This window comes from Danio rerio, chromosome 2 (assembly GCF_052040795.2).
Source record: "Danio rerio strain M-AB ecotype USA chromosome 2, GRCz13ab, whole genome shotgun sequence".
NCBI lineage: Eukaryota > Metazoa > Chordata > Actinopteri > Cypriniformes > Danionidae > Danio > Danio rerio.
Genome location: NC_141022.1, coordinates 14494313 through 14520597, shown reverse-complemented (window position 1 = coordinate 14520597; position 26285 = coordinate 14494313). Strand labels below are relative to the sequence as shown.

The following is a 26285-nucleotide window of genomic DNA, read 5'->3' as shown; positions in this document are numbered from 1 at the left end:
TGGAAGCTAAAGGCCAAGATGACTTCAAGTGTCAAACCACTGAGTTCCTGAAAAAGCTACTGCACCTCCAATGCTGCACAGAGAAAACCCAGGACCAGATCAAAGTATCAGACGAAGTGAAGCATCTAACTAAGAGACAAGTTGAACAGCTCCAAACTGCCCTTGCTGTTGCTGAAAGAGACCAGAACCATGAACTGAAGTCATCCCAGCAGGACCTGATACAGCGTCTCCAGTCTGCTGAACAGCAAGTAGAGGAAGCTAAAACTAGCACCCAACACAAAGACGCTAAAATTAATGCTCTGGAGGACCATGTGAGCACATACAGCAGTGCAAATGATAACCTGACCCAACAGCTAGATAACATCAGCGATGAACTCTAAAGGCTCAGAGAACTCATACAGGTCTATCAACATAAACCAGAGCCAAGATGGGCAAAGCCCTCATCAGCATCACCTCTGCTGAGCAAAGCTGACTCCCTCATCTCCATAAACAGTGGAAGAAGTGAACGGCTGAAGACCAAGTCATCACCAGACCTAACCACCAACAACTTCCCTTCTGATGCAAGCAGAAAGTCACTACACACGGCTGTCAAACCTGCACAGGAAGAGACTCTTAGAGACCTTGATAAACTGGTGAAAAGCATCACCCAGTTTAACCTAAACTCTACTAAGAGCAGAAACATCCAGGCTTACCTCCAGGACATAGACTTTTATCTTGAAGCAAGACCTCATGTGACTGACAGAGACCGGTTCTACCTCCTCAGATCCAAATCCAGTCCTGGGGTGCAAAGTTTCCTAGACAGACAACGTGCTCACATAAAGTCAAACTACCTACTACTGTGTGAAGCACTGATTGAAGTTTAACACAGATTGAGTTTAAAAGCTCTGAGTCTGAACATGGAGTGTTTACTGCCCTGGAAACCAAACAAGGTTGCCACAAGACACCTCAAGCCATCTACCACAGGTTTAGACAAGCATACCTTGCTGCACATGACAACCCGGATCTTGAAGATGATGGGAAACTTCAAAACCCTCTTCCTACGAAACTTCATCCAGGACTAAGTCGTCATCTAGGCATCATAGCCTGTCCACACACGATGTCCATCCGACAGTTGGGAGACCTCACACACCGGGCCTACCTCAAACAGAAGATGTCTCCAAAAAGAGATGTGAAACCTTCAGCGGCCCACATCACCCAAGGTCCAACACATGCACAGAAAGACACCCTGTGTAACGACGATACCACAGACAACGGCCCACACAGTGATCGTGACTCCCATGAAGACGACAGCTACTACACAACCTGGTTGGAAAAGTCATGGGTCCAGCCACGCTCCACAAGGCACTCAAGACACCCAAAACTGTTCCCCAGAGGAAACAGGTGTCAAAAGCAGCTGATAAATCCAGCAAGATGAGGACTGATGATTTAGAGTCTGCTTTAACCAGTCTGAGATCCTCCACGACTGAGAGCAGGGATCAGGGATACCGGTATGAAGTTTTCAAGTAGCGTTTGATTCAGGTTGGGTTTCTTTAGCAGTGGGGTTACCCTAGCCTGCTTAAATGAAGTGGGGAATAAACCAAAGTCAAGAGATGTGTTAATTATGTGAGTCAGTGTTGGTATGACTGCAGGAGAAATGGCTTGCAATAGATGAGAGTGAAAGGGATCAAGCGGACAGGTGGTTGCATGGCTAGATAGCACAAGTTTGGGCACCTCAGACCTCAGAGAGCTGAAAAAAAGAGGTGAGTGTGTGGTGTTGGTGGTGTATCTTGCGTGTTTGTTGTAGGTGCAGCAAATTGAGCACCGATTTTTGCAGTTTTGGTGCAAAAGAATGTAGCAGAGTCATCAGTAGTAAGTGTGAAGGATGTGGGTCGAGGAGGAGGATAGAGGAGAGAGGAAAATGTTTTAAAAAGTAAGCGAGGATTGGTGGCATTGTTGATTTTCTGAAGGAAGTATGTCTGCTTTGCAGAAGTAACAACAGCTGAGAAAGATGACAGAAGAGTTTGGTATGTTATGAGCTGTTCAGGATTTTTAGTTTTTCGCCAAATTCTCACCGCAGCCCGAGGTTTTGGGCGATGGTCACGGAGAATATCTGAGAGCCAGGGTGCAGGAGAACTGGCATCGGCTGGCCTAGATGTAAGAGGACATAGTCTGTCTAGACATTATGCTAGTGTGGAGCAGAGTGTATCAGTGGCACTGCTCGTTTCAAGTGTAGAAATCCGATGTTTGTAGTGGAGTTACTAGTCTTTGATCAGCGAAGCAATGTCGAGTGTACATAAGGTCTAGCTGATTACTTATTTGTGAGTAGCAGAAGTAGGTGCTCTTTTGAGGTCAAAAGAGGCAAGCAGAGTCTGGAAGTCAGCAGCTTGAGATCTTTCATTGTGAATGTTGAAGTCACCAAGCACCATCAAGGGAGTGTCAAAATCACAAAAAGATGAGAGAAGAACATCCAGTTCATCTAAGAAGTGACCTAATGTACGCTGTGGGTGGTAGATGACAACCACATTTATGTAGAAGGTGTGGATAATGGTGACTGCGTGGAATTCAAAGGAGCTGATTTTTGGCAGGGACGGTTTCTGAGTGAATTTCCATTCTTTGGAAATCAGTAGTACAGTCCCACTCCCTCTTCCTGTCTGACGAGGAGTGTGGTAAAAATTAGAAATTATCAGAAGGAGCTGCATGTGTAGCAGTGTCCTCCGGTCTCAACCAGGTCTCAGTTAGAGCCATGAGATTCTAGTCAGAATGTGTAGCTATGGAGGTAATAAAATCTGCCTAGTTAACAGCAGATTGACAATTCCAGAGGCCCATGGAGAGAGAGAGTTGTGAAATAGCAGATACATGTATTGAACGAAGGTTGTGAGGATTACGCCTGCAGCGTACCTCCCATGCTTTGCGAGTGTTAGTAACAACAGGAATTAGTAAACACATAATAAAAGTGCAATGAAAACAATAATATGTGCAAAGATAAAGTAAAATAAACAAGTACTCAAGTGCTTTGTCGGTGTTTTTGCTCAGTGGGTCTTCACACGAGACGGCCTTCACACGAGGCTGCCGTGACCGCTGGCGCGGTGAGACTAACTGCTTATATACACCCCTGAGCGCTTTGATGATTGAATTCAGCTGGACACGCCTCGAGAGTAAAAACACCCGAAACCGCGGCAGGGGCCGCGAAACCGTCCGCGCTCGAACACACAAGCTCTTACAGTAACCAAGGAAACCGTGGGTAAACTTTTCTAGTACCATACACAACAACTGAAAACAAGTCTAAATGTACTTACACGCTGTTGGTCTCATAGATAAAGTGCTTCTCCCTTTAGCAATGAGAAGAACGAAACGAAACATTGCTTATGAAACTGTATTTCTCTGTAAATAGTTTCTATTGTACAAGAACTCACATCGTCAGGCCTTTTTACCAGAAAATCCCTTCACTGGTGAGATAATTCAGCATGTTCAATCACATACATACACTGTTAGACCTTACCGGGCTTTTTTACAGTAGAATACTGGCAACACTGTTGCCAGCTACTCACTGTAAAAGTTTAGTTACAGTACAGATCTGGCATGAACTAACGCGCGCATGAAACAAAGTGATCTTGCGTGGCCACGACATATGGTGCGTTAGCACAGAGAGACAGTCTAGCAATTCAATTCAATTCAGCTTTATTTGTATAGCGCTTTTACAATGTAGATTGTGTCAAAGCAGCTTCACATAAATGGTCACAGTAACTGGAACAGTGTGGTTCAGGTTTTAGTGTTTAAGTTCAGTTCAGATCAGTTTAGCTCAGTTCAGTGTGATTTAATCATTACTGAGAGTTCAAACACTGAAGAGCAAATTCATCGATGCGTAGCTCTACCAATCCTGAACCATGCGAGGCAGTGGCGACAGCGGAGAGGGAAAAAAAACTTCACCTGATGGGAGTGAAGAAAAAAAACCTTGAGGGAACCAGACTCAGTTGGGCACGACCATTTTAATTTCTCCGCTGGCCAAAAGTCTTGTGCAGAGCTTCATTCGCCGTGGTTTAGGTTGAAAGATGGCCTCAGCGAAGACTCGTCTGTCCCTGGAGCGTCGCTGGAATCAGACTCATGTTCTCCACTCCCCACGACCATCAGCGCAGCAGCAACTCAGGATATGGCTTGGTCCCGGATATGGAATCCTTGGGATCATCACGTCGCTGGTCTTGGATCCATAGCAAATAAAGACATGAACAGTAGGGGGCAGTCGTGTACTGTAACGCAGTGGTCCCCAACCTCCGGGCCGCGAACCGTTACCAGTCCGTTGATCAATCAGTACCGGGCCGCACAAGAATTAATTATCTTTAAGTTGGCAGATAAAGTAGCTGCATGTAAAGCCAACTGGATTTGTGGGGACGACGCGTGAACAGAGGCATATTGGACATGTTTCAAACATTAGCATGGATTTTGTGAGACTGAGCCTGCGCCCTCACTCACCAAGCTGGTGCACGATCACCAGTCTTCGCTGTTAAAGGAGTTTGAGCGCTACTTCCCAACCTCAAAGGACCCATAAACGGCCAAGGAATGGATACGTGACCCATTTGTCAACGAACCAGCTGAATCCAGCATGTTCATGCAAGAAGAAAACCAACTGCTGGTGATCGCATATAACGGCGACCTTAAAACAGTGTTTGAGACAACTCTGCCGGTTTTCTGAATTAAAGTCATGGCAGAAACACTTTCGCATGTCGAGATGTACATGATATGTGTGTGTGTGCTGGTTGAAATCCCGCTCCTCCAAGCACTCTTTCCAAGCTTCGGGCGGAGGTAGCGATTCATCTAAACAGATGGTAGCCCTTATGTTCGATGACAGCAGGGACCAGACGTCCACTGCTGCATCGGAGGGTGGGCTTTTATTGTCCTACGGGAATCCAGGCCCACTCGCTCCCCTCGGGCAGGTGAGCGTTGTCAAAACGGATCCTGAAAAGGACATGTTAGCCATGCTTTCCCGGGCTGCTTCGGCCGTGGATTAGAGATGGTTCATCCCAAAGGTGCAGTAGGCTCACGCAGTCTTGGAGGGCACTTTTTTCTGCCCGTGCTGCGTGTCCCTCCGCCCTCACCACTCTTGACGGTGGAGTGGCCAGGGGATATGTGGTGATTCCTCAGGTCGAGCGCGCGATTGCGGTCAATCTTTGTCCCTGTGGCGCCTCTTCTTGGCGAGGTCCGCCTCGTCTCCCGTCCAAAGCCTGTAAGTTATCTGCCTCCCTCGGAGCTAGAGCTTACAAAACTGCGGGCCAGGCTGCTTCTGCCTTGCATGTGATGGCCACCTACCAGCACTACCAAGCGCAGGCGCTGGCCGAGCTGCACAAGGGTGGGTCCAACCCAGGCTTGTGAGCTTTGCACCGCAACCGACTATGCTCTTCGGACCACTAAGTCCGCTGCGTGTGCGTTGGGGTGCGTTGGGGACGATGTCCACATTAGTGGTCCAGGAGCGCCACCCCTGGCTAAACTTAGCTGATATGGGCGAAGTCGACAAAGTCCGCTTTCTTTACTCCCCCATATTCTAAGCTGGCCTGTTCGCCGACACCGTCTGTGAATTCACCCAGGAATTCAAGGCGGTGAGAGAGAAGTCTGATGCAATGGCTAATGTCACCTATCGGCGGGACCGTAAGCCCGCTCCGCCCGCCGAACCATCTATATTTGCTGCTCCTCGCCGAAGGCGCCCGCCTACGAGAGCTGCCCCACCCCTGCACATGCCTCCGGCAAAGCGAGTGTGCACCTCGAAAGAAGGCCCCCCTGCCCAGAGTGCTGCTAAGTCCGGTAAACGGACCACGAAGCGTCCCTGGGACAGGTCATCTGGAGAAGAGGGAACTTGCTCTTTCCCCGCTGGATGGCACTTTTTATTGCCATGAAAACATCAATGAAAGAGGACTTTTCCACTTTCCTGGATGTGACAGCCAGAAATCTGCCAGTCTGGGAAGCTATGCTTCTAGCTCGCATGTTTGGTGCATTTCGCCAGTGACTCACGAGCGCTGGGAGAACGGTCTCTTTTCTCCCTCCCCTTGAGCCTCCCCTCCGGATTTTGGGTGCGGAATGAGAGCAAATCTCACGCCTCCTGCTCTTCCGTGGGACCCTCGCGCTTCCCGGATCAGCACACCCACTCTGCGCTGCCCCACTGCTGGTACGTCTGCGATTGTTGCGATAAGTCCATTAGCGAGAGCTCTGCCTGGTTAGCATATGCACAATCAGACTCGGCTATGCGATTCAGTTTGTGAAACGGCCCCCCAAGTTCACGGGTGTGTATTCACCAGGGTCAGCCCCCTGTCCACCCCTGTTTTGCGAGAGGAGATTACCGTCTTCCTGGCGAAGGATGCAATCGAGCCGGTCCCTCCAGCCGAGATGGAGAGCGGGTTTTACAGCCCGCACTTCATCGTGCCCAAAAAGAGCGGTGGGTCATAGCCAATCCTAGATCTGCGAGTTTTGAACCGCTTTCTGCACAAGCTGCCGTTCAGAATGCTTACGCCGAAGCGCATCCTCCGGTGCGTTTGTCCTCTGTATTGGTTTGCAGCAATAGACCTGAAGGACGCGTATTTTCATGTCTCCATTCTTCGTTGCCACCGTCAGTTTCTGCGGTATGCAGGTCGCAGGTCGAGCTTGGCAATACAAAGTCCTCCCCTTCGGGTTCTCTCTGTCTCCGCAGGTCTTCACCAAGCTCACGGAGGGTGCCTTAGCGCCCCTTCGGCTCGCGGGTATCCGCATACTCAATTATCTTGGCAACTGGCTGATTTAGCTCACTCCTGGGAGCAATTGATTATGCACAGAGACAAGGTGATCCAGCACCTCCACCTGTTGGGGTTTCAGGTCAACCGAGTAAAGAGCAAACTCGAGTCACCGTTACTGCACTGTGTCGCCGCACCCTCAGCCCTTGGAATGACCCCTCTTTCCTACAGGCCGGAGTGCCTCTAGGACAGGCGTCCAGTCATGTTGTTGTTTCAACAGATGCTTCCAGCACGGGCGCTGCGGGCATGCAGCTGCGGGCCTGTGGAAAGGAACCTAGTTGCATTGGCATATCAATCGCCTGGAGCTGTTGGCAGTGTTCCTCGCTCTCCACCGTTTTTTTTCCGGTGCTGGAGCAGCAGCACGTGCTGGTCAGGATGGACAGCACAGCGGCGGTGGCATATATCAACTGCATGAGGGGTATTCGCTCTCACTGCATGTCTCAGTTCGCCCGCCGTCTGCTCCTCTGGAGTCATCCGTGGCTGAAATCGCTGCGCGCCATTCACAATTCAGGCAGGCTCAACTGTGCAGCCGATACGCTCTCACGGCAGCCTTTACTTCATGAAGAATGGAGACTCCACCGCGAGTCTGTTCAGCTGATATGGGTGTGATTCGGGGAAGCCCAGATCGATCTGTTTGCTTCCCCCGAGATCACTCATTGCCAGTTGTTCTTTTCCCTGACCAAGGGCTCGCTCTGCACGAATACACTGGCCACGGCTGGCCTCGGGGCATGCGCAAATATGCGTTTCCCCCAGTGAGCCTGCTCGCGCAGTTACTGTGCGAGGTCAGGGAGGAGGAGGAACAGGTTGCTGGTTGCGCCCCTCTGGCCCAACCGGACCTGGATGTCAGAGCTCACTCTCCTCACGATGGCCCTCTCTGGCAGATCCCTTTGAGAGAGCACCTACTCTCTCAGGGACAGGGCACCATCTGGCACCCTCACCCCGATCTTTGGTGGTCCTTAGACGTGAGGAAGGCTTAGGTAACCTACCGATTGCGGTGGTTAATACCATCACTCGGGCTAGAGCCCCCTCCTCGAGCGCCTTTGCCCTGAAGTAAAGTCTATTCACTGAATGGTGCGTCTCTCGCAGAGAAGACCCCCGAAATTAGCCAGATCAGCATTGTGCTTTCTTACTCCAAGAGAAGCTAGAGAGCAGGCTGTTGCCCTCCTCACTCAAGGTTACGTGGCTGTCATCTCCGCTCTCATGACGCGGTGGCTGGCAGCAACGTGGGAAGGCATAATCTCATCATCCGGTTCCTCAGAGGCGCTAGGCGAATTAATCCACCCCGCCCCCCTCTCATCCCCTCTTAGGATCTCACCCTCGTTCTCACGAGCCTGCGTCAGATTCCTTCGATCCTCGACGAAGCATTTTTCGGACAGTGTCTGCAGGGAAGTGGCATATCGAAACAGAGGTTGGCCTACTGGATAGTGGATGCCATCTCCCTCGCTTAGAGCCAGGGCGAGCCGTGTCCCCCGAGAGCGTGCGCACTCCACTCGGAGCATCGCATCCTCTTGGGCGCGTGCACGCGGCGACTCTCTAACAGACATCTGTAGAGCTGCGGGCTGGGCGACACCTAATACATTTTCAAATCTGCGAGTGGAGCCGGTTTCCTCAAGGGTATTAAGTAACCCTTGGTGATTGAGGAAACAACTCGGTTGAAACGGTGTTGAAACACGCTTGCTGTGCCATTCTCCCTAACACGGAGATACGTGCGCTTTTTATCTGTCAGTAAAGTTCCCCGTTAGGTGAGCCCTGCAGATTCCTCCGAGGCCCCCAGCACTGATTCAAGAGGAGTCACTCGCTGGCCCATTACGTTGTAGGTCTGCCCTAAAGATTTCAGCTCCAACCCTAATCAAACACACCAGAATCAATTAATTAGGACCTGAACAGCACTTGATAATTAAAGGCAGGTGTGTTTAATATGGGTTGCAACTGAAATCTGCAAGAAGGTCAATCTCCAGGAACAGGGTTGATCACCCCTGATCTAGACGCCTGCGACTCCCAAAAAATATATCTAAATCTGTAAAACTTCATTGAAGTGGGATAAGTAAGGGCCAGGGATCACATTGGAAGGCCGCGCCTCTCTTTGATGCAGGAGTGCTCACACTATGCATGGCTATCCTCTCATCGGAGGGGAAGGTAAGGTGCAGTCATTATGGTGTTTTCCAGACATTTCCCCATTCGTGGATTAAATAAATCCACTAATTGCATTGAAGTTCCCCATTCGAAGGGGAACGCTCTGGTTACTAAAGTAACCCTCGTTCCCCGAGGAGGGGAACGGAAATGCTATATAGCATCGCCATAATAATTGTTCCTTAGCTGTAAGTGTCAGTCTCTTCAGCTTAAAAGGATGGCGTTTCCTTGCTTTCCCTGTGCTCATATGCAGAGCTAGTTGGCAATAAGGCACACGTGCGCAAGCTTACACTGCAAACACATTTGGCATTTCATTGGCCTGTTATATACTCTTTCAGACAATTTACTTTCTGAAACGAAATCCCCATTCGTGGATTAAATAAATCCACTAATAGCATTTCTGGTTCCTTTAGTAACCAGAGCGTTCTCAGCCATGACAGTTAAATCCTTTTAATATGTTTTTAAATAGTTAATCAAATTATGCCAAATGCTCGGTGCGCATAGTGCAGCTCAATGGAGTCCTTGGTAGAGCATCTGCCTCGCACACAGTAGGTCACCGGTTAGAGGCTGGCTCGGTTTACAACCACCAGGGAATGCTTAGTTCAGATAATACTGACATTCAGTAAATCTTTATTGGCCATTTGGCTCTTAAAAAAACAATGGTCGCAGACCCTCCAATCTCCCCGTTGTTGAAAACCACTGAGGCTATGTTTACACTGGTCCGGATAAATTTGAAAACGGAGTTTTCACACTATCGTTTTTAGTCGTTTTCCTAAAGCTTGTCATTCACACTGAAACGACTGAAAACACTGTCCCCCCTGCACTGTACATGCATGAAACGTAAGACCGGCGATTATTTTCTATCTGGCTCTTTGAAAAGCGATATTTTGAAGAAAAGCAAAGAGTGTTTAAATGGATCGACAGTGAGGAGGAGTCGCTGCTTTGGTAACACATGAATACAAAGATAAGTTTAATATTTGGTCAGAAACACAACTGTCTTCTAATTCGCCACTGAACAACAGCTGATTAAACATCTGTGTCCTTTGAAGAAAAGCAAGATGGAGCAAACTGATATTAATCTTTAATAATGCTGTCAAAACGGAGAGCATCCAAAACAATCGCTGTAGCTACATTATCATTCATTTCAGCCGACTGCGTCACTTGAGAAGAAAAAACGCGTACAGGCAAAAATCCCGGTGTGGACAGGGGTGACAGGTCCCCTCCCAATCTAAGCAGTTTCTGCTTTCACTCACCCTGAAAATGTTTGTATGATTTAATAAATATCATCGTATCCAAATACTTTATAAATAATATGTAAAATATTCTCCAGAGTTTATTGTTTTTAGTATATATCTAAAATCTTTTTATTTTCAGAGAGGCTTTTGAAAAATAAAAGTTTAATATGGCTTTAAAACAGTTTGATATAGTAACTAATTGTTATTGCTAGCTTTTGTTAGTTTTATATTGGTTCATTTATTTAATGTGATTTTATTATATCTAAAATTTGACACTATTGTTTTGAGCCTACAAAAGTGGACATGAAATTTATAAAGTTTAATGTCTTTCTGTTGTATTCATATAGTGTATTATCTCCAAAATAAATAAAAACAATAAAAAATAAAAGAGAAAAGCAGCTCGCGGCATCAACAGGGCTATAAGGGGAGTGCTCTTTTCCTCGGTCTCACACACATACAGGCATCTAAACGTGCACAAACACACCTTTTAAACTTGACAAAAACTCTCGAAAACCTTTTCTACTGTCTATTGTGCCTTTAATATGGTGTAAAGATTATTATGCGTTATTGAATCATTCAAGCAGGAGGACGCAGCAAAGAAAAGTCACTTATAAATTAAAACTACTTTATTATTTTATGCAACAGCCTTACATTTAAAAGAGAAACATAAGGGTGATCATATGCAAAAAGACCCCAGCCTATAATTTGTTCCAGAAGATTTCTTTCCCTTTTTTATTTATTTGTTTATGTGTTTGGCGCATTTACTCGTCTGCGATCGGAAAACTGTCCCCACCTCTTCTTTCACTCCGCCCCAAAGCCCCGACTGGCCTTCTTTGGCCCAAGGTATTCGGCGGGCTGAAAAAGGTCGGCCGCTGGCCCCAAGAAAGCCCTGATTTGGCTCAATTAGGCCCCGGAAGTGACAGTGAAAACGCGACTGGCCTTGGCTCGCCCTGGCTCGCTCGCTTTAGGCGCATAAGTGGAAATGCGGCTACTGATGCCCATGCATCTGACAGACAAGACAAGTGTTTTTCACAAACATGGATACACAAAATCCAAAACTCCGATGTAGGACGGATGGCGTAACCGTAGCAAAACATGCATTATTAAATGAAACCGAATGAAATATGGGGCCGTATGAAATTGAATTTCCATGCACAGCAACTTCTGTACTGAACTACGTGTGATTTGAGGAAAAATATCTATATTATGCTCCTAGCATTCGCCAAAAGAATATATTTTCACATAAAAAAACACACAACATAGTTGAATAGGGTGTTGCCTGCTGAGCCAGAGCGAAGCAGCAGAAAATTCCGCACGGCCATAAAGCCGTCACCCGACAGTTATTTTTAAATATGCACAACTCCAGCCAAAACAATAGACATGCCATGCCCATCATGCTTTTAGACAAATTCGCTTTAAACTGTATTAAGGTCCCATTTACACTGCACAACAGTTTTACATGAAAAGTTAATGATACATATAACAGGCTACATTTTGATGGTGAAATAACCTTTTAAACGATGGCTGTTATTTATTTCAGTATTCAAACATTAAATAACGAATGCATAAAGTGAAATAAAATGAATACGAAACAACACATGGATATAAATATAAAGGACTATTATAATTAGGAAAATGCTGCTCTTTTTATCTTTGTATTTTTATAATTTTATTATTGTTATTTTTATTATTTTAAATTAATTAAAGCTATAGACAAATACTGTTTGACATTTTAGAAAATATTTTGCTTAACCTAGTACATAAAGATCACTGAGAACAAACAAACAAAAGCACATCACTTATATAGGATGTCAATCAATTTAATCAAGCTCTAGCTATGAATAAAATAATAGGCTATTTTATTATTTTAATATTTTAGACAACTGGTTAGTAATTATATTATAAATGGTTATGTTCAGGTCAATGAAATAATAACTTTATTAAATAAAATATGTTCTTAAAAATGTGGTGGGCCAGTGATTCCCTGGCTGTCATTAGTGGGTTAATGAGCTCAGGAGAATTCTACTTTGCATTTTTTTATGCATTACTAACATCACTAAACCAGACATTTGTTTTATAAGTTAAGCAAATATTTGCAAAGATTCAGCAGTTGTCTTTTTTTTTTCTGACGCGTTTGTCATTCATGCTAGTCAGTGAAAAAAAAAGTAACTGTGGCCCTGTTTGCAGGTATTCAGATTCATTTTTATCAATCTGATGCAACTTTTATTATTTATAGGACATAAAAATGCAATTAAAAGTTTCAAATCAATTAAACTCAATTTATAAAAAGACTAGCCAATTTTATGTATTAAATAATGAAACAAATAAGTAATTTCCTTTATTTCTGATTAGACCATGCATTTTAGTCTGTTTTACAGTTTTATTATGTATATGCTTTTTTAAAATAACATTTGTTTTCGTATTTCAAATATTTTAGCACATACAAAGTCATTAAATTACCTGTCTTTTCAATAAAACCTTTATGCAAAAGGATCAGAAATTGATCGCGCACGCGCAAAAAAAAAAAGGCAATTATGCATCACATGACATGCATTGCTCTCATACCATGTTTTGAGGATAAGTTCGCATCTAGGTGCTGCTTTGAATAGAATAAAACTATTAAAAAGCACATTAAAGACTTTACTCATAAAATAAAACATTCATAAAGGAGTATCTTATGGAAAAACACCAATTGACAGGCTCTGCTTTCGGTTTTAAAAGAATCAAGCAGCTTTAAAAAAATATAATTTGCTGAAGAGAAATGACAGGGAAAGCTGCCCTCAAAAACAGCACGCACTCACATATATTTTATGTTATTAAAATAGTAATGAATTTACAAAAGACAATAATTTTCCCGAGAAAAAAATGTAATTTCTTGTATGACTTGCAGCCATTCACAATTGACCTAGACCAGTTCGCACCAAACATGATAACTACTAGATAATGATGAAATGATGGTTCTAAAAATAGTTGTCGATAGCTTATGAAAGAATAGCATCTACACCACTGTGATGCTGCTGATTGCCTCAGTGCTCAGCCGCATCATAAACTTAATAATACCATGATTTAGTGTTCAACCTACAAACTAACCTTTTTTTTTCATTTGGGAAATACAGTTATTAATACTTCTCATATATATATATTTTTTTTAATAGCCTACATTGTCTAATCTATCTAATCTATCAATCAAACAAATCCAAGGTTTTTTATTGATGTTTGCATATCAACTTCGCACCAAACTGAGGCTTTCATTTTACAGCTTAAAAACATGTATGTAAACAACAAAATTTTTATATGCTATATAGTAGCCAATATTATAAAAAGTCAACATAGAGCCTAAAGGTTTATTGTCTTTTGTCTTTCATTACAGGCAGCGCGCGCACACGTGAAGCGCCAGTGAGACAGAGGAAATAAGTCATAATCATAATTAAGACAATCTTTAATCTAATGACTTTTATTAAAAATGTTTACAGAGATTTTGTCATTTAAAATAACATGCAGAGCACTAATTAAATGCATATTTTCTGTGGAGCGATCTATTTGAAGTAGCCTAATATTTTTTCTTAAAGAAGGAAAAAAACATAATTAGTCAAACAGCATATGCCGGTTCTTAAAAAGGATTCGCTGAATGTTTTTGTTTTGCAATATAAATTTGTCATTTCAGTGAAAAAGATCTAGACCTGGATTTATTTGATTTACTATTCTATTTTTGTTTTGGTGCATGAAGATGCTCTGTTATATTCTGTATGCTGTACGCATGCTAAAATAAAGCAGTATTTTAAAATGCAATATTTAATGTGTCACAAATTAGGCACGTCAGTTTATTTATTAAATAACATTTTACTATTAATCTGTTAACGGTTAACATTCGCTTAACGAGCGGGGGTTGTCTGTTGGCAAAATTAACCGAAATGAGCAGTTTCTATAGCTCTGGTGCTAAACTCAATGATATATATCTTCTTTAGTAAAAGAAAAATAACAGACCTATTGGTAGGCTATACATAACAGAGGGCCCAATCTAACTAAAACATGCTTGCTGTTTAAGCATTCTTTGCGCATTTGTTGTGATATTAAGATTTTTCTTTGAAATTTGCAATAGGCTACAATTGGCATCGTGGGTAAAAAAATCAGCCTTTTATTAAGTTTATTAATTTTATTAAATTAAAGCCTGATATTTTCCTGCAGGTCTGATGGAGACAAAACTAAACCGTCTGATGCCAATTTAATAATCCCTCTCCAAATCTCGCCGTAAGTGAGACGGAGAAAGTCAAAAACAAGGTCGGCTTAGGCCTATATGCTTCAGTGTCTGAACACAAACTGCTCTGATAACTAAAATATTAATAAATAAAATACTGCGCTCGTCAGTTTCACTAGTTTTAATTTAATCAACTACTTTGACCACAATGCTTTAAAACTATTCGCAGCACTTAAATAATTGAGTGAAATTGGTCTGGACTGACGAATGCAATATAGACGTCATCTGCACGTCGTCCATACACGTCTAATGTTTAGTGGGTGAATGTTTACTATATAAAAACAACAAAAACACGTATATAGCTATGCTGTTTTCGATTACGCCATGTGGTTAAATTAATTTCATCATATTTTCATTATTCATTTTTTTTATTTAAAATGGACAGCTAAATATTAGACTTTTAATGTGTTGAGCACAGAAAATATTTAAAAAGTGTTTAACACATTTTCAACCTACTTGTCAAATATTGTTATTAGAAAATTGTTTTTGGATTCTTTAAACAAAGATACTCATTTAAAAAATAATCTCTAACTGGCACAAACAATGCTATTTTAGGGCACTTTGTACCCCAAATTATTTAAAATTAGTTATGTAATATCTGAACTGTCACCGACTCAGTCCCAGTCATTCCCCTCGCTGGCCAGCAGAGGCCACCATCACCGGACTTCTAGCATTACGTAATCCACTTAAACTGATAAGCACACACACCTGCTGCTCACACCACCAATTACTGTCCCAGCCAACTCCCTGCAACGCATGCTCAGACTCTGTCCAGCCCCCGCCTAGCGTTTCCTGAGAAGTTTACTGGTAATCCAGCCAAATGCAAGGGTTACAGTGCAAATTGTTTGTCGCCCAACAACCTCATATGTTTTCCGATGAAAACAGCAAGATTGCCTTTGTATGCTCCCTGCTCTCTGGAAAAGCTTTTGACTGGGCTACTGCTGTGTGGCCAGACAGTACTCCCATTTTCCCCTCGTTCAATGAGTTTATTAAACGTTTCTGCATGATGTTTGATCACTCTGAAGGAGGTCGTAATGCTGGTGAAGAGCTTTTATGTATCCAACAGAGAAATCAACCTGCAGCCGAGTTCGCTCTACATTTTCGCACACTAGCTGCACAAACTGGCTGGGCTGATGATCCTCTGAAAACCCTGTACCGAAAAGCTTTGAACCCTGAACTTCAAACTGAAGTGGCATGTCGAGATGAAAGGAAGTCACTGGACCAGCTCATCGAACTCTCTATCAGGTTATACAATTTACTTCTGTTGTAAATGAGGGCGATGCCAATCCTCTCCTACACCACCAGAGGGAGCCATCGCCCGAATTCTAATTCGACTCACGGACTCAAATTCCCATAAGCCCTTCTACCTGTCACTGATTGCGGTCCAGGTGCTTCTCATCAGCTCAGCGTTTATATATCACACTCATGCTCTGGTTCATTGCGAAGTCTTGATTTGACCTGCTGTCATTACTGAGCATTCTCTACTCCACATCTCTGATTGATCTGTGCTTTTGACCCTTTGCCCGACTCTACGATTAAGAAAGACATCCGCCTGCCCTGAACTCCAGCCTGTTATTCCGACTAAGTAAGATATCTGCCTGCCTTTGTACTCTAGCCTGTCCCTTGTTTTAATTCCTGGATTGCCCCTTGTTATTGTTTGTATGTGTGCTTTCAATAAAGCTTGCAAATGGATTCAATGCCGTCTGACTCATCACAACAACTTTGTACTCGAAGACAATATCTTTCTGTTTCCCCTTGTCCTGTAACCCTTGAGAACTCCACAGCTCCATGCCCTACTGAGCCCATGCAACTGGGACCCAATTATCGAGAGAAGAACGAGAGAAGATTAAAGAATAACTTATGCTTGTATAGCCTTTTGGGTCATACCAAGTTCCAGTGTCCCAATAAACCACCCCCCAAGACGTTATCGGTGAGTGCTACCTCTGTCTTTTCCAACTCTAATCACACCTTGAATATACCCATCTGTCTGAGTTATGGAGATATATTGATTCATACTCTAGCTATGGTCGATTCAGGAGCTGCAGGCAATTTCATGGATTATACGCTTGTCAACAACAACTCCATTCCATTAACCTCTTGTGATTCCCCCTTAGCAATCACTGCGATAGACGGACGCCCTCTAGGGGATGGAAATATAACCTACCGCACTCTACAACTCTGTTAAAACAGGCTCTCTCCATGAAGAAGAATTATCATTCCTGGTTACCAATTCTCCCCTACACGCTGTTATCCTTGGGTTACCCTGGTTACAAGCACATGACCCTCAAATCTCCTGGAAAACCGGTGAGATTATTAAGTGGAGTAATAATTGCTTTGAAAGATGCTTGTGTAGCGTACAGTCCACAGATAAAACTACTTATTGATTTTATCACAGAGTACCTTGCGTGGGTTTACGACTTCTGGCTCCAAGAAGTCTGGATTTCCGCGACAGCTTAAGTTATCCAGGGAGACTGGAGAGATAAGCCTGGAGCTTCAAAGCACTCCTTTTTTACACGCACACACACCTCCCCACACCCACAAGGACACTAGTCCAAAGAGAAATTAACTGAGAAATCAGGGACCAGCACAGAACTAAAATGTTATGTTTGCAAACTTTGTATCTCATTTCTGACTTTTCTTACCTGTATAACCCCTCATATAACCTGTACGTGTGGTCCCTTTAGGCCTTTTTAAAGCATAAATAATGTGAGGATGTGAAAAATTATGTTGGTGTACTTTTAAACCCCCCATGTTTGGTACCGATGGGTTTCTGCTGACATTTTACAACACATGATGCATAGAGCAAGATCATAACTCGCATTGCTTTATTATTTAATTCCCTGCATTAAATGCCTCTCCGCATGCTTTGGACGGACTCTCAAATTTGCATACGAGCAGCCTCGAGACAAAGGAAGGTTTCGCGCTCAAAATTTGCCCTGAAATCATTGGTCAAGAATGCTGAACGGGTTGTCACGTTGTCACTCTTCTAAGCCGCATGGACCTTTCCCACCATGCTTTTCTTATTTTCCGGCAAAGTAAACTCAGTTTAAAGTTTGTGATCGTGCTCGTCCGAACTGTATTACAAACTCAACGCATCAAGAAGGACATCAAAGGAGTTTCATCAGGAAGAGACTTGCATAAAGAGAGAGACCCCAGACATGAAAGTCCAGGTATTTTTAGTTATGCGAATAAGCTGTGCCCCTTTTATCCAAAAGGTGTTTTTTATAATCTTGGTGATCCTTAATGGTGTGTGTGGAACTGAAACCAGATTTTGCCACTCTATCTGAAATCTATATTTCCGCGCTTTGCTATCTCTCTGTTTGTTACATGTTTTATAGTCCCGTATAGACCCGATATCTCCACGTGGTTTACCTTTGATCTATGTTTAATGTATGTTTGTGCGTTATCTGCCTGACTAGTCAATAAATTCCATTATAATCAAGTAAATTGTATTGTTTGCCTTACGAGAAAATTTCACTGAAATACAGATTCCCCTGCCTAGCTGTTATGAGTTGATTAAAACTTATGAATGATTAATCTACTTCACAAGAAGAAGCAATTAAATTCCCATTTTCTAAATGTATAGATCATTACTGTGTCCACTCGGAAGAGCGGCAGCTCTGCTTGTGTTTGTTTGGTCAAAATAACAATAAAGTGATCCAGAATATTAATGACTAATAATAATTCGTTATTGTTGATAATTAATATTCATAATCTGAGAGTCCGCTAGGTCGAGCGGGCAGGATCATATACAATCATATGTTTGTTTGACCAAATTGACTGAAGCTTAAGCCGGAATATTAATAATTAAGAATAAACCGTTATTGTTGATTATTAATATTCATAAAATGAGCTAATTTCTGTTACACTTGCGATCTATTGTTCCTGTCCAGCTCAACACCATAGTTACCTGTCCCGAAGATCCTGAGATGAGTCAAATCCCCGAAGAATACACTGATCTTTCTGAAGCATTTACCAAAAAAAAAGCCACTAAACTTCCCCCTCACCAAGAGTATGACTGCACCATTGAATTATTGCCTGGTACAACGCCCCCTCGTGGGAGAATCTTTCCCCTTTTTCAGACCGAGACAGAAACTATGAATGCTTACATCAAGAAGGAATTGGAGAAAGGATTTATCCATCCGTCGACGTCACCCGCTTCAGCTGGCATTTTCTTCGTCGGAAAGAAAGATGGAAGTTTACGCCCTTGCATCGATTACAGAGGTTTGAATGAGATTACTGTTAAGTACCGCCATCCTCTACCATTAGTCCCAGCAGCCCTCAAATAGTTATGCTCAGCCCGGTATTTCACCAAGCTAGATCTTCGCAGTGCTTATAACCTCATCCAAATTAAACAGGGAGATGAATGGAAGACAGGGTTCTCTACTGTAAATGGCCACTATGAATATTTGGCTATGCCCTTCAGCCTAGCAAACAGTCCTTCCATCTTCCAGGCTTTCATTAACAAAGTGTTTAGAGACATGCTAAACCAATGGGTCATTGTCTACATCGACGACATCCTGATCTACTCAAAGCGGTCTTGAAATGTCTAATTGACAACCAGTTATATGCCAAGTTATCAAAATGTGAGTTTCATCAAACCTGCATTTCATTCCTAGGCTACATAATGAGTTCTGAGGACGTAGCAATGGACCAGAACAAGGTAGACACAGTCACTAACTGGCCCAGACCCAACACCATCAGACAATTTCAACGTTTCCTTGGCTTTGCGAATTTTTACCGCAAATTCATCAGAAATTTCAGTACTGTAGCCGCTCCCCTCACAGCCATGGTCAAGGCAGGCAATGCCCGACTGAGTTGGTGCGAAGATGCTATCTGGTCCTTTAACCATCTAAAGTCTCACTTCTCCTCAGCACCGATTCTCTGTCACCCTGACCACAATCTGCCTTTCACTCTGGAGATCGACGCTTCTAACACAGGTATTGGAGCCGTACTTTTCCAGAACTCCCAGGTATCGAACAAACTCCATCCCTGTGCATTCTACTCACGCAAACTTAACCCCGCTAAGAAGAACTATGATGTAGGAAACCGTGAGCTCCTAGCCATGAAGTCTGCTATGGAGGAGTGGAGACACTAGCTAGAGGGAGCCAGACACCCTTTTCACAGTTATCACAGATCATAAGAACCTTGAATGCATCTGATCGGCCAAGAGACTGAACCCCAGACAAGCGCGGTGGATGCTATTCTTCACCCGATTCGATTTCACATTCACATATATCTCTGAGTCCAAGAACATTAAGGCCGACGCCCTTTCCTGCTTAACGGATGAAGAGGCATTGGTTGAGGATGTCCAGCCCGTTCTAAAGGACTCCCTGATTTTGGCTCCCTTTCAGTGGCACATTGAGACCGAAGTAATTCAAGCTTCATCTCAAAGCCCCACACCTCCGGCGTGCCCTGAAAACAAGGTCTTTGTTTCTCCGTGCCTGAGAGAGAAACTTATTACCGAAGTTCACAATAACCCCAGTTCCGGGCATCCAGGAATTACGGCCATGCTTAACTTGATTCAAAACCGATGCTGGTGGTCATCCATAAATAAGGATGTGATCAAGGTGGTTAAGAATTGTTCCATATGCCAGATGAACAAACACTCCCGCCATTGCCGCTGGTTTGCTGCAACCCCTAGAGATTCCCCTTAGGCCCTGGTCCCATATTGCCATAGATTTTATCACCGATCTTCCCATGTCTCTAGGCCACACCTACATACTCACCTTCATAGACCGATTTTCGAAATCTTGTAGGCTCATAGCCATACCCAAGTTAGCCACAGCCCTGGAAACAGCCGAGTTGCTATGCGAGTATGTCTTTCCCTATTATGGCTTACCCGAAGATATTGTGTCAGACAGAAGCTTTCTTTAAGAACCTCCAAGTGAATGTCAGACTCACTTCCGGTTACCATCCCCAATCCAACGGACAAACTGAACATCTCAATCAGGAGATTGGAAGTTTCCTATGAACTTATTGTCACAATAATCAGGAAGAGTGGAGTAAATTTCTAATGTGGGCAAAATATGCACAGAACTCCTTAAGAAAACCATTCACTGGTCTGACCCCCTTTCGATGCGTACTAGGTTTTCAACCTCCTCTGTTCCCATGGTCCAGAAAACCCTCAGAACTTCCAGCCGTAGACTCCTGGTTTAATAAGAGTGAGGAGGTCTGGGATGCGGCACATACTCATCTCTCTCACGCCATCAGACATTTTAAGGATCAAGCAGATCGTCATCGGCGTCCCAGTCCCACTTACTCTCTAGGTCAATGGGTGTGGCTATCCACCCGAGATCTCCAACTCAGACTTCCCTGCAGAAAACTCAGTCCCAGGTACGTGGGTCCCTTCCAAGTTGAACGTCAGATTTCTCCAGTCTCTTACCGATTAACCTTGCCTAATTATTATCGTATCTCTCCCACGTTTCATGTCCCCCACCAGTCATTATCGAAGGAGAGGAGGCTTACCAGATCCACGAGATCTTGAGATCCAGACGGCGGGGGGGACTACTTAAGTATCTGATCGACTAGGAGGGGTACGGTCCGGAGGAACAATCTTGGATCAATCGCAAGGATATTCTTGACCCAACTCTGTTAAGTGAGTTTCATCTGCAACATCCGGAAATGTCGGCCCCTCCTTCCCGTGGAAGACCCCGATGTCGCGGTCCCTCTCACTTCAGGAGCCGTTCATAGGAGGGGGGCTCTGTCATCGATTCGGTCCCAGTCACTCCCCTCGCTGACCAGCAGAGGCCACCATCACCGGACTTCTAGCATTACATCATCCACTTAAACTGATAAGCACACACACCTGCAGCTCATCCCGCTAACGACTCACGCTCACATATAAGCAGCACACACACTCAGTCCATTGCGAAGTCTTGTTCTGCCCTGTCTGACATTACTGAGCATTATCTCCTGGCCTGATCTCCCGTGTATTACCTGGACTGTTACCAACCTTGTGTTGCCTTCTGCCTGTCCCGAACCTTACTTGTATTCTGACTCTGAACCAAGCCGCCTGCCACTGATCCATGCCTGCTATATCACTCTTTGACAGCCAGCCGCCAGCCCTTAGACCCACACTGAATACTACTGATGTGATTTTGCACGCAAGTGCGTATTGTATGATTGTGTTTGAACTGTGTTTAATAAATATACTGCAAATTAATCTCTCCGTGTCAGACTCCTTGTTACATGAACTCCCATTTGATTAAATAATAATAATAAAACACACCCTGCAGCTGCGGCCAAATCAGTGACGTTTTATGCTAAAATGACATAATAAGAGCCGTAGTTCCAACCACACAGGTTTGCGATGGTGTTTGCGATTTTTCTTTTTTCTTTTTATTTATTTATTTATTTATTGAAATATGGTTTTGGGACACAGCAAATTGGTAAACCATGTAACAATGGAACTGCGACCATGGTTAGTCAACGAGCTTGGGAAATGGCCCACCTGGTGGCCATTTTATGCAGCGCAGCAATGTTTAAAAAAATCTGAAAAAAGCCACTGCAGGAGCTTGCGTGGCCACGCATGCCGAATCGCGTAGCAGTGTAGAAAAAAAACGTGCATTAATATAAGCCAGATCTGTAAGTAACTGCTAACATTTATAAATAACAGTATACTCTCTCTCTCTCTCTCTCTCTCTCTCTCTCACACACACACAAACACACACACACACATACACATACAGTGCCCTGCATACACCTAAATGTACACTCTCTCCCACTCTCTTCCCACTCTCACACATTCATACACTCTCACACACACAGTTATCACTCTATCTCTCTCTCTCTATCACACACACACGTTTTTGTGAATTGTGGGGACATTACATAGGTTACAATTGTTTTTATACTCTACAAACTATACTTTCGATTGCTCTAACCCCAAATCCAATCTCTACACCCAAATTATGAGCAGTTTTACTTTCTGAAAATATAAAAAATATTTAGTGTGATTTAATTTTATACATAATTTCCACATAATTCACCATCTCCTCGTAACATCTGTGTAATACCAATGTTGTTATACATATACATGGGCAAACGCACACACAAACACTTATAAATACACTCTCATACTTTCATACACTCTCTCTCTCTCACACACACACACAGACGCACACACAGGTACAATCACAATGTTTCTCTCTTACACACATTATTCACTCTCACTCACACACACACAAACACACACTCACACTTTGGGAGTTTTGAAGATTGATTGGTTAATACCACAATAAACAGGAGTTCTGTCTCTGAAGCACTTGTTAAACTAAACTAAACAAGCAAACTAAATCCTGTTGCACTAATTCACTTCATTTTGATTTTATTGTAAAAAAAAAAAAAAAAAAAGAAAAACGTGTATATTACTGTGTTAAATGAAAATCTGAAATATTTTATGGCTTATGGCTATAGTTTAATTATCAATTTTTTAGTATGTTTTAATTAAATTGGTCTTACACTTACATATTTTCAGTAGTATATTTATTAATTCTGGTACTTTTACCATAAACCAACATCTCAACCATTTGGTACAGGCTGATATTTTAGTAATTATGGGATGTGTTGGAAAAAAATGCATTGATTGTGTTAACTACCGACATTAGGAGTTAAGAAATGCAATCAAAAAAATTCTATTGCTTTTGTCTTGGTGTGACAGTTAAAGTGTTTTGTAATACAATATTGTTTTTTAATACAGCAGTCAGATATATGAATTGTGCCCTTAATTTGACCTGCTCAAAGAAAACACTCTTTCTGAATGTAGCATGAGCATTTACAGCAAATAAACTAATGTCAATATTATCCCGCCTGCTTTTTGAGCGCTGACAGGCGAGGTCTTAACCAATCTATGATTGGTTATTGTCCTCACCTTCTCAACAAAAAGGGCTTTAGAAATAAAAGCGCTATTCACCGATGACGGGAAGAATACGCGGTTATCACAGGTAATAGACACAGTGGAGAGAACTTGCACATCAGGCACACTCGTGTCTGCATCCACAGCTTTAACAGCCAAGAAGAGAGGAAAAGTTACCTTACAAACAGGCCAGCGGGTCAAATGTCCAAAGTGAGAGAGAGAGAGTGTGAGAATATAAATTTATTATCCAAAGTAATGCAAAGTGTCAGTTTCACAGCATGGCTGTGTAACTTGTTTTCTCTTTTCGGTCAACTGGTCAAGTGGTTTCTGTTTCCAAAACATGATGAGATCAGACCTGAAAAGGCAGTTTAACCTGCCGAACAAAACTCTTTGTTTGCATGCTTTGTTTAGCCATCTCCCCTCCTCCTAACAGGACAATATAGACAGGACATCTTTGTCTTAATTCAGACTTGTGAGAGACTTGTGATAGAATTTGCAGACTGCGGACCTCCAGCAGGCTCCTGCAGACACATGGACTTCTTTAAGACGTTGCATGACTGCAGATTAACCAACACGTCTCAATAAAGGAATTCTGCTTGTTTCGAGTCACCTGGACTGGGTTCTCTTCTTCAATCATTTATTTTTTTATAACAACTTGGTGCTGTAGCCCGTATAGAGACTGAAATCATCACATTCTCAACAGTTCTCAACAGCCACAAAAGAATGAAATCCACCTGAAATTCAACTTGGGACCTTCAAGATCAAGAAAACTCACTTCAGACGGAATCTTAAGCTCAACAGAAATTTGAAGTCACTCAGCGGACGTCACAAATTTCCAACTATTTTCTGACTGCAACCCTGCACAGCAAATTCATTGGTGTTAAATTTCAAGTGTTGTGGTAATTCAGAGTAAAGAGTTAAAATTCTAGAGTTAGATAAAGGTTAGAAGCTGATTTGCCCCCTTGTCACACAGAGTAACATGTATCTACCTTTGTAGAAAACCCTTGTATTAGAGAAACTAATCAGAGTGTCTGAAATCTCGCCACACCCTCATTCACCTGGCCCTTAAATTGGTCAATTAGTTTAGTCAACTAGACAGAGGGAATGACCACAAATAAGTGAATTCAGACACCTGCTGTTGAACACCTGCTGTTAACAAGCACAATCACTGAAGGAATAAGAAATTGAAGGAAGAAATAAAACTACAGACACAGCCTCACACCAAACCAACTGAATTAAAACAGAGGATTAAACAACTCCATTAAATAATAGTATAAGCAGCTTCACTTATTACAGTTTGACTTCATTTCTGTAAGAATATTTGACAATGAACAGAGGTTTATATTTTTTTATTAAAAATATTTCATTTGACCTCACCATCATAGAGATCAGAGGCTGCTTATTTGAGCTCTTGAAGCTTTACGCTTATATCCTAATGGTTCTCTGACTGTTATAGCTGTGTTTTTAAAACTCATCAGCTATAGCAAGAAAGGTCAAGAGAAACTATACTGTTTATGTTTAATTGTTATATATATATATATATATATATATATATATATATATATATATATATATATAATTTCAGGTGTTTAATAAGTTGATTCATAAAGATATGCAAATATAGTTAAATTAAAACTGCATGGGACAATATTTCTGGCAGTTTGCTGATCTTCATAGAAGATTCAACAATTAGGATGCAATTAATAAATAGAGCGTCATGCACTAAAAATTCAAGCTCCAGCTTGCTCTTTATGACACACAGGCATCAAGAATCAACATATGAACCTCAACCGTGGTTGCTAAAAAAAAAAAAAAACTGCATAGTCTATGCCGCAATGCATGCTGGGTGCCTGCATAGTACAAAGCTCCCAGCATGCATTGCAGCATGAATAAATTATGCAGCTTTATGTTCTTACAATCTCTTTCTTTTCCTTTATTTTGTTGTTTTTGGGAGGTGATATTTCAGTTGAGTGTTTTTTTTTACTTGATTTTTATTTTTTTGCTTGTCACCATCATAGAGATTAAAAGACTAATTGTTGATGTCTGTGTGTTTTTGAGTTCTGCCATAGATCAAACATTCTCATTGTAATCATTGTTTTTATTTTATTGGAGCTTCAGATGTTTCATTTATGTATATTATTTATTTCTCACACATAACTATGATACTGAATTAGAAACCAAGCAGGAAAGGATGGCTATGATATAATAAATAATATCTTCAGACTGACACTTTAATTTTCTTTTGGCTTTCCATGCTAAATGTATAAATAGTGTAATTAACACTAACTATAGCACCCAAAATAAAAGACATTTATAGTAAGAAGTTGAAGAGCCTGACTGAAGCAGACTCTGTCCTCCATCATGGTGACTTCAAATGAACAACAGAAATTTTATTAAGAGCTTTTGTTCACATGACAGAAATCAAGTCAAAGGTCAGTAATAGGTGAAGCTTCATGATAAGTTGTTTAATGTGATGAGTTTTTTTTTTTTTTCTCTCAAGGTTTTTTTTTCTTCACTCCCATCAGGTGAAGTTTTTTTTCCCTCTCCGCTGTCGCCACTGCCTCGCATGGTTCAGGATTGGTAGAGCTACGCATCGTTGAATTTGCTCTTCAGTGTTTGAACTCTCAGTAATGATTAAATCACACTGAACAGAGCTAAACTGAACTGAACTGAACTTAAACACTAAAACCTGAACCACACTGTTCCAATTACTATGACCATTTATGTGAAGCTGCTTTGACACAATCTACATTGTAAAAGCGCTATACAAATAAAGCTGAATTGAATTGAATTGAATTGAATTTTTTAAAGATGTTGAAAAATAACATTTTTTTATTGTGTAATGTGTTTTATTTTTATTGATTATTATTTTATTTAGAGTTTTTTTTTTCTCAGTTGATTTCATTTTTGGTTTTGGCTTGTGTTTTTCTGTCCTTCAGTGATTCTGCTTGTTAACAGTTGTTCATCAACAATTCTCAATCCTCCTTTAATTAGACACTTAATTGTCTCATTAACTTCATCACTGTCTGAGTGTTCAGCCCTCTGTAGTGAGAACACTAGTTAGGATTTTGCTGTGGAAT

General features: G+C 42.3%; 1 protein-coding gene across 12 annotated transcripts in view; it reads right to left on the bottom strand.

Annotated features, from left to right (window-relative positions):
* Window positions 1-26285, bottom strand: part of cfap57 (cilia and flagella associated protein 57) — a 311646-nt gene that overhangs the window by 11551 nt on the left and 273810 nt on the right. For 2 of the 12 annotated variants that reach the window (NM_001442688.1, NM_001442689.1), the window contains 1 exon segment: window positions 693-794. In NM_001442688.1, the coding sequence (NP_001429617.1) occupies window positions 693-794 (102 nt within the window). 12 annotated transcript variants of the gene reach the window in all.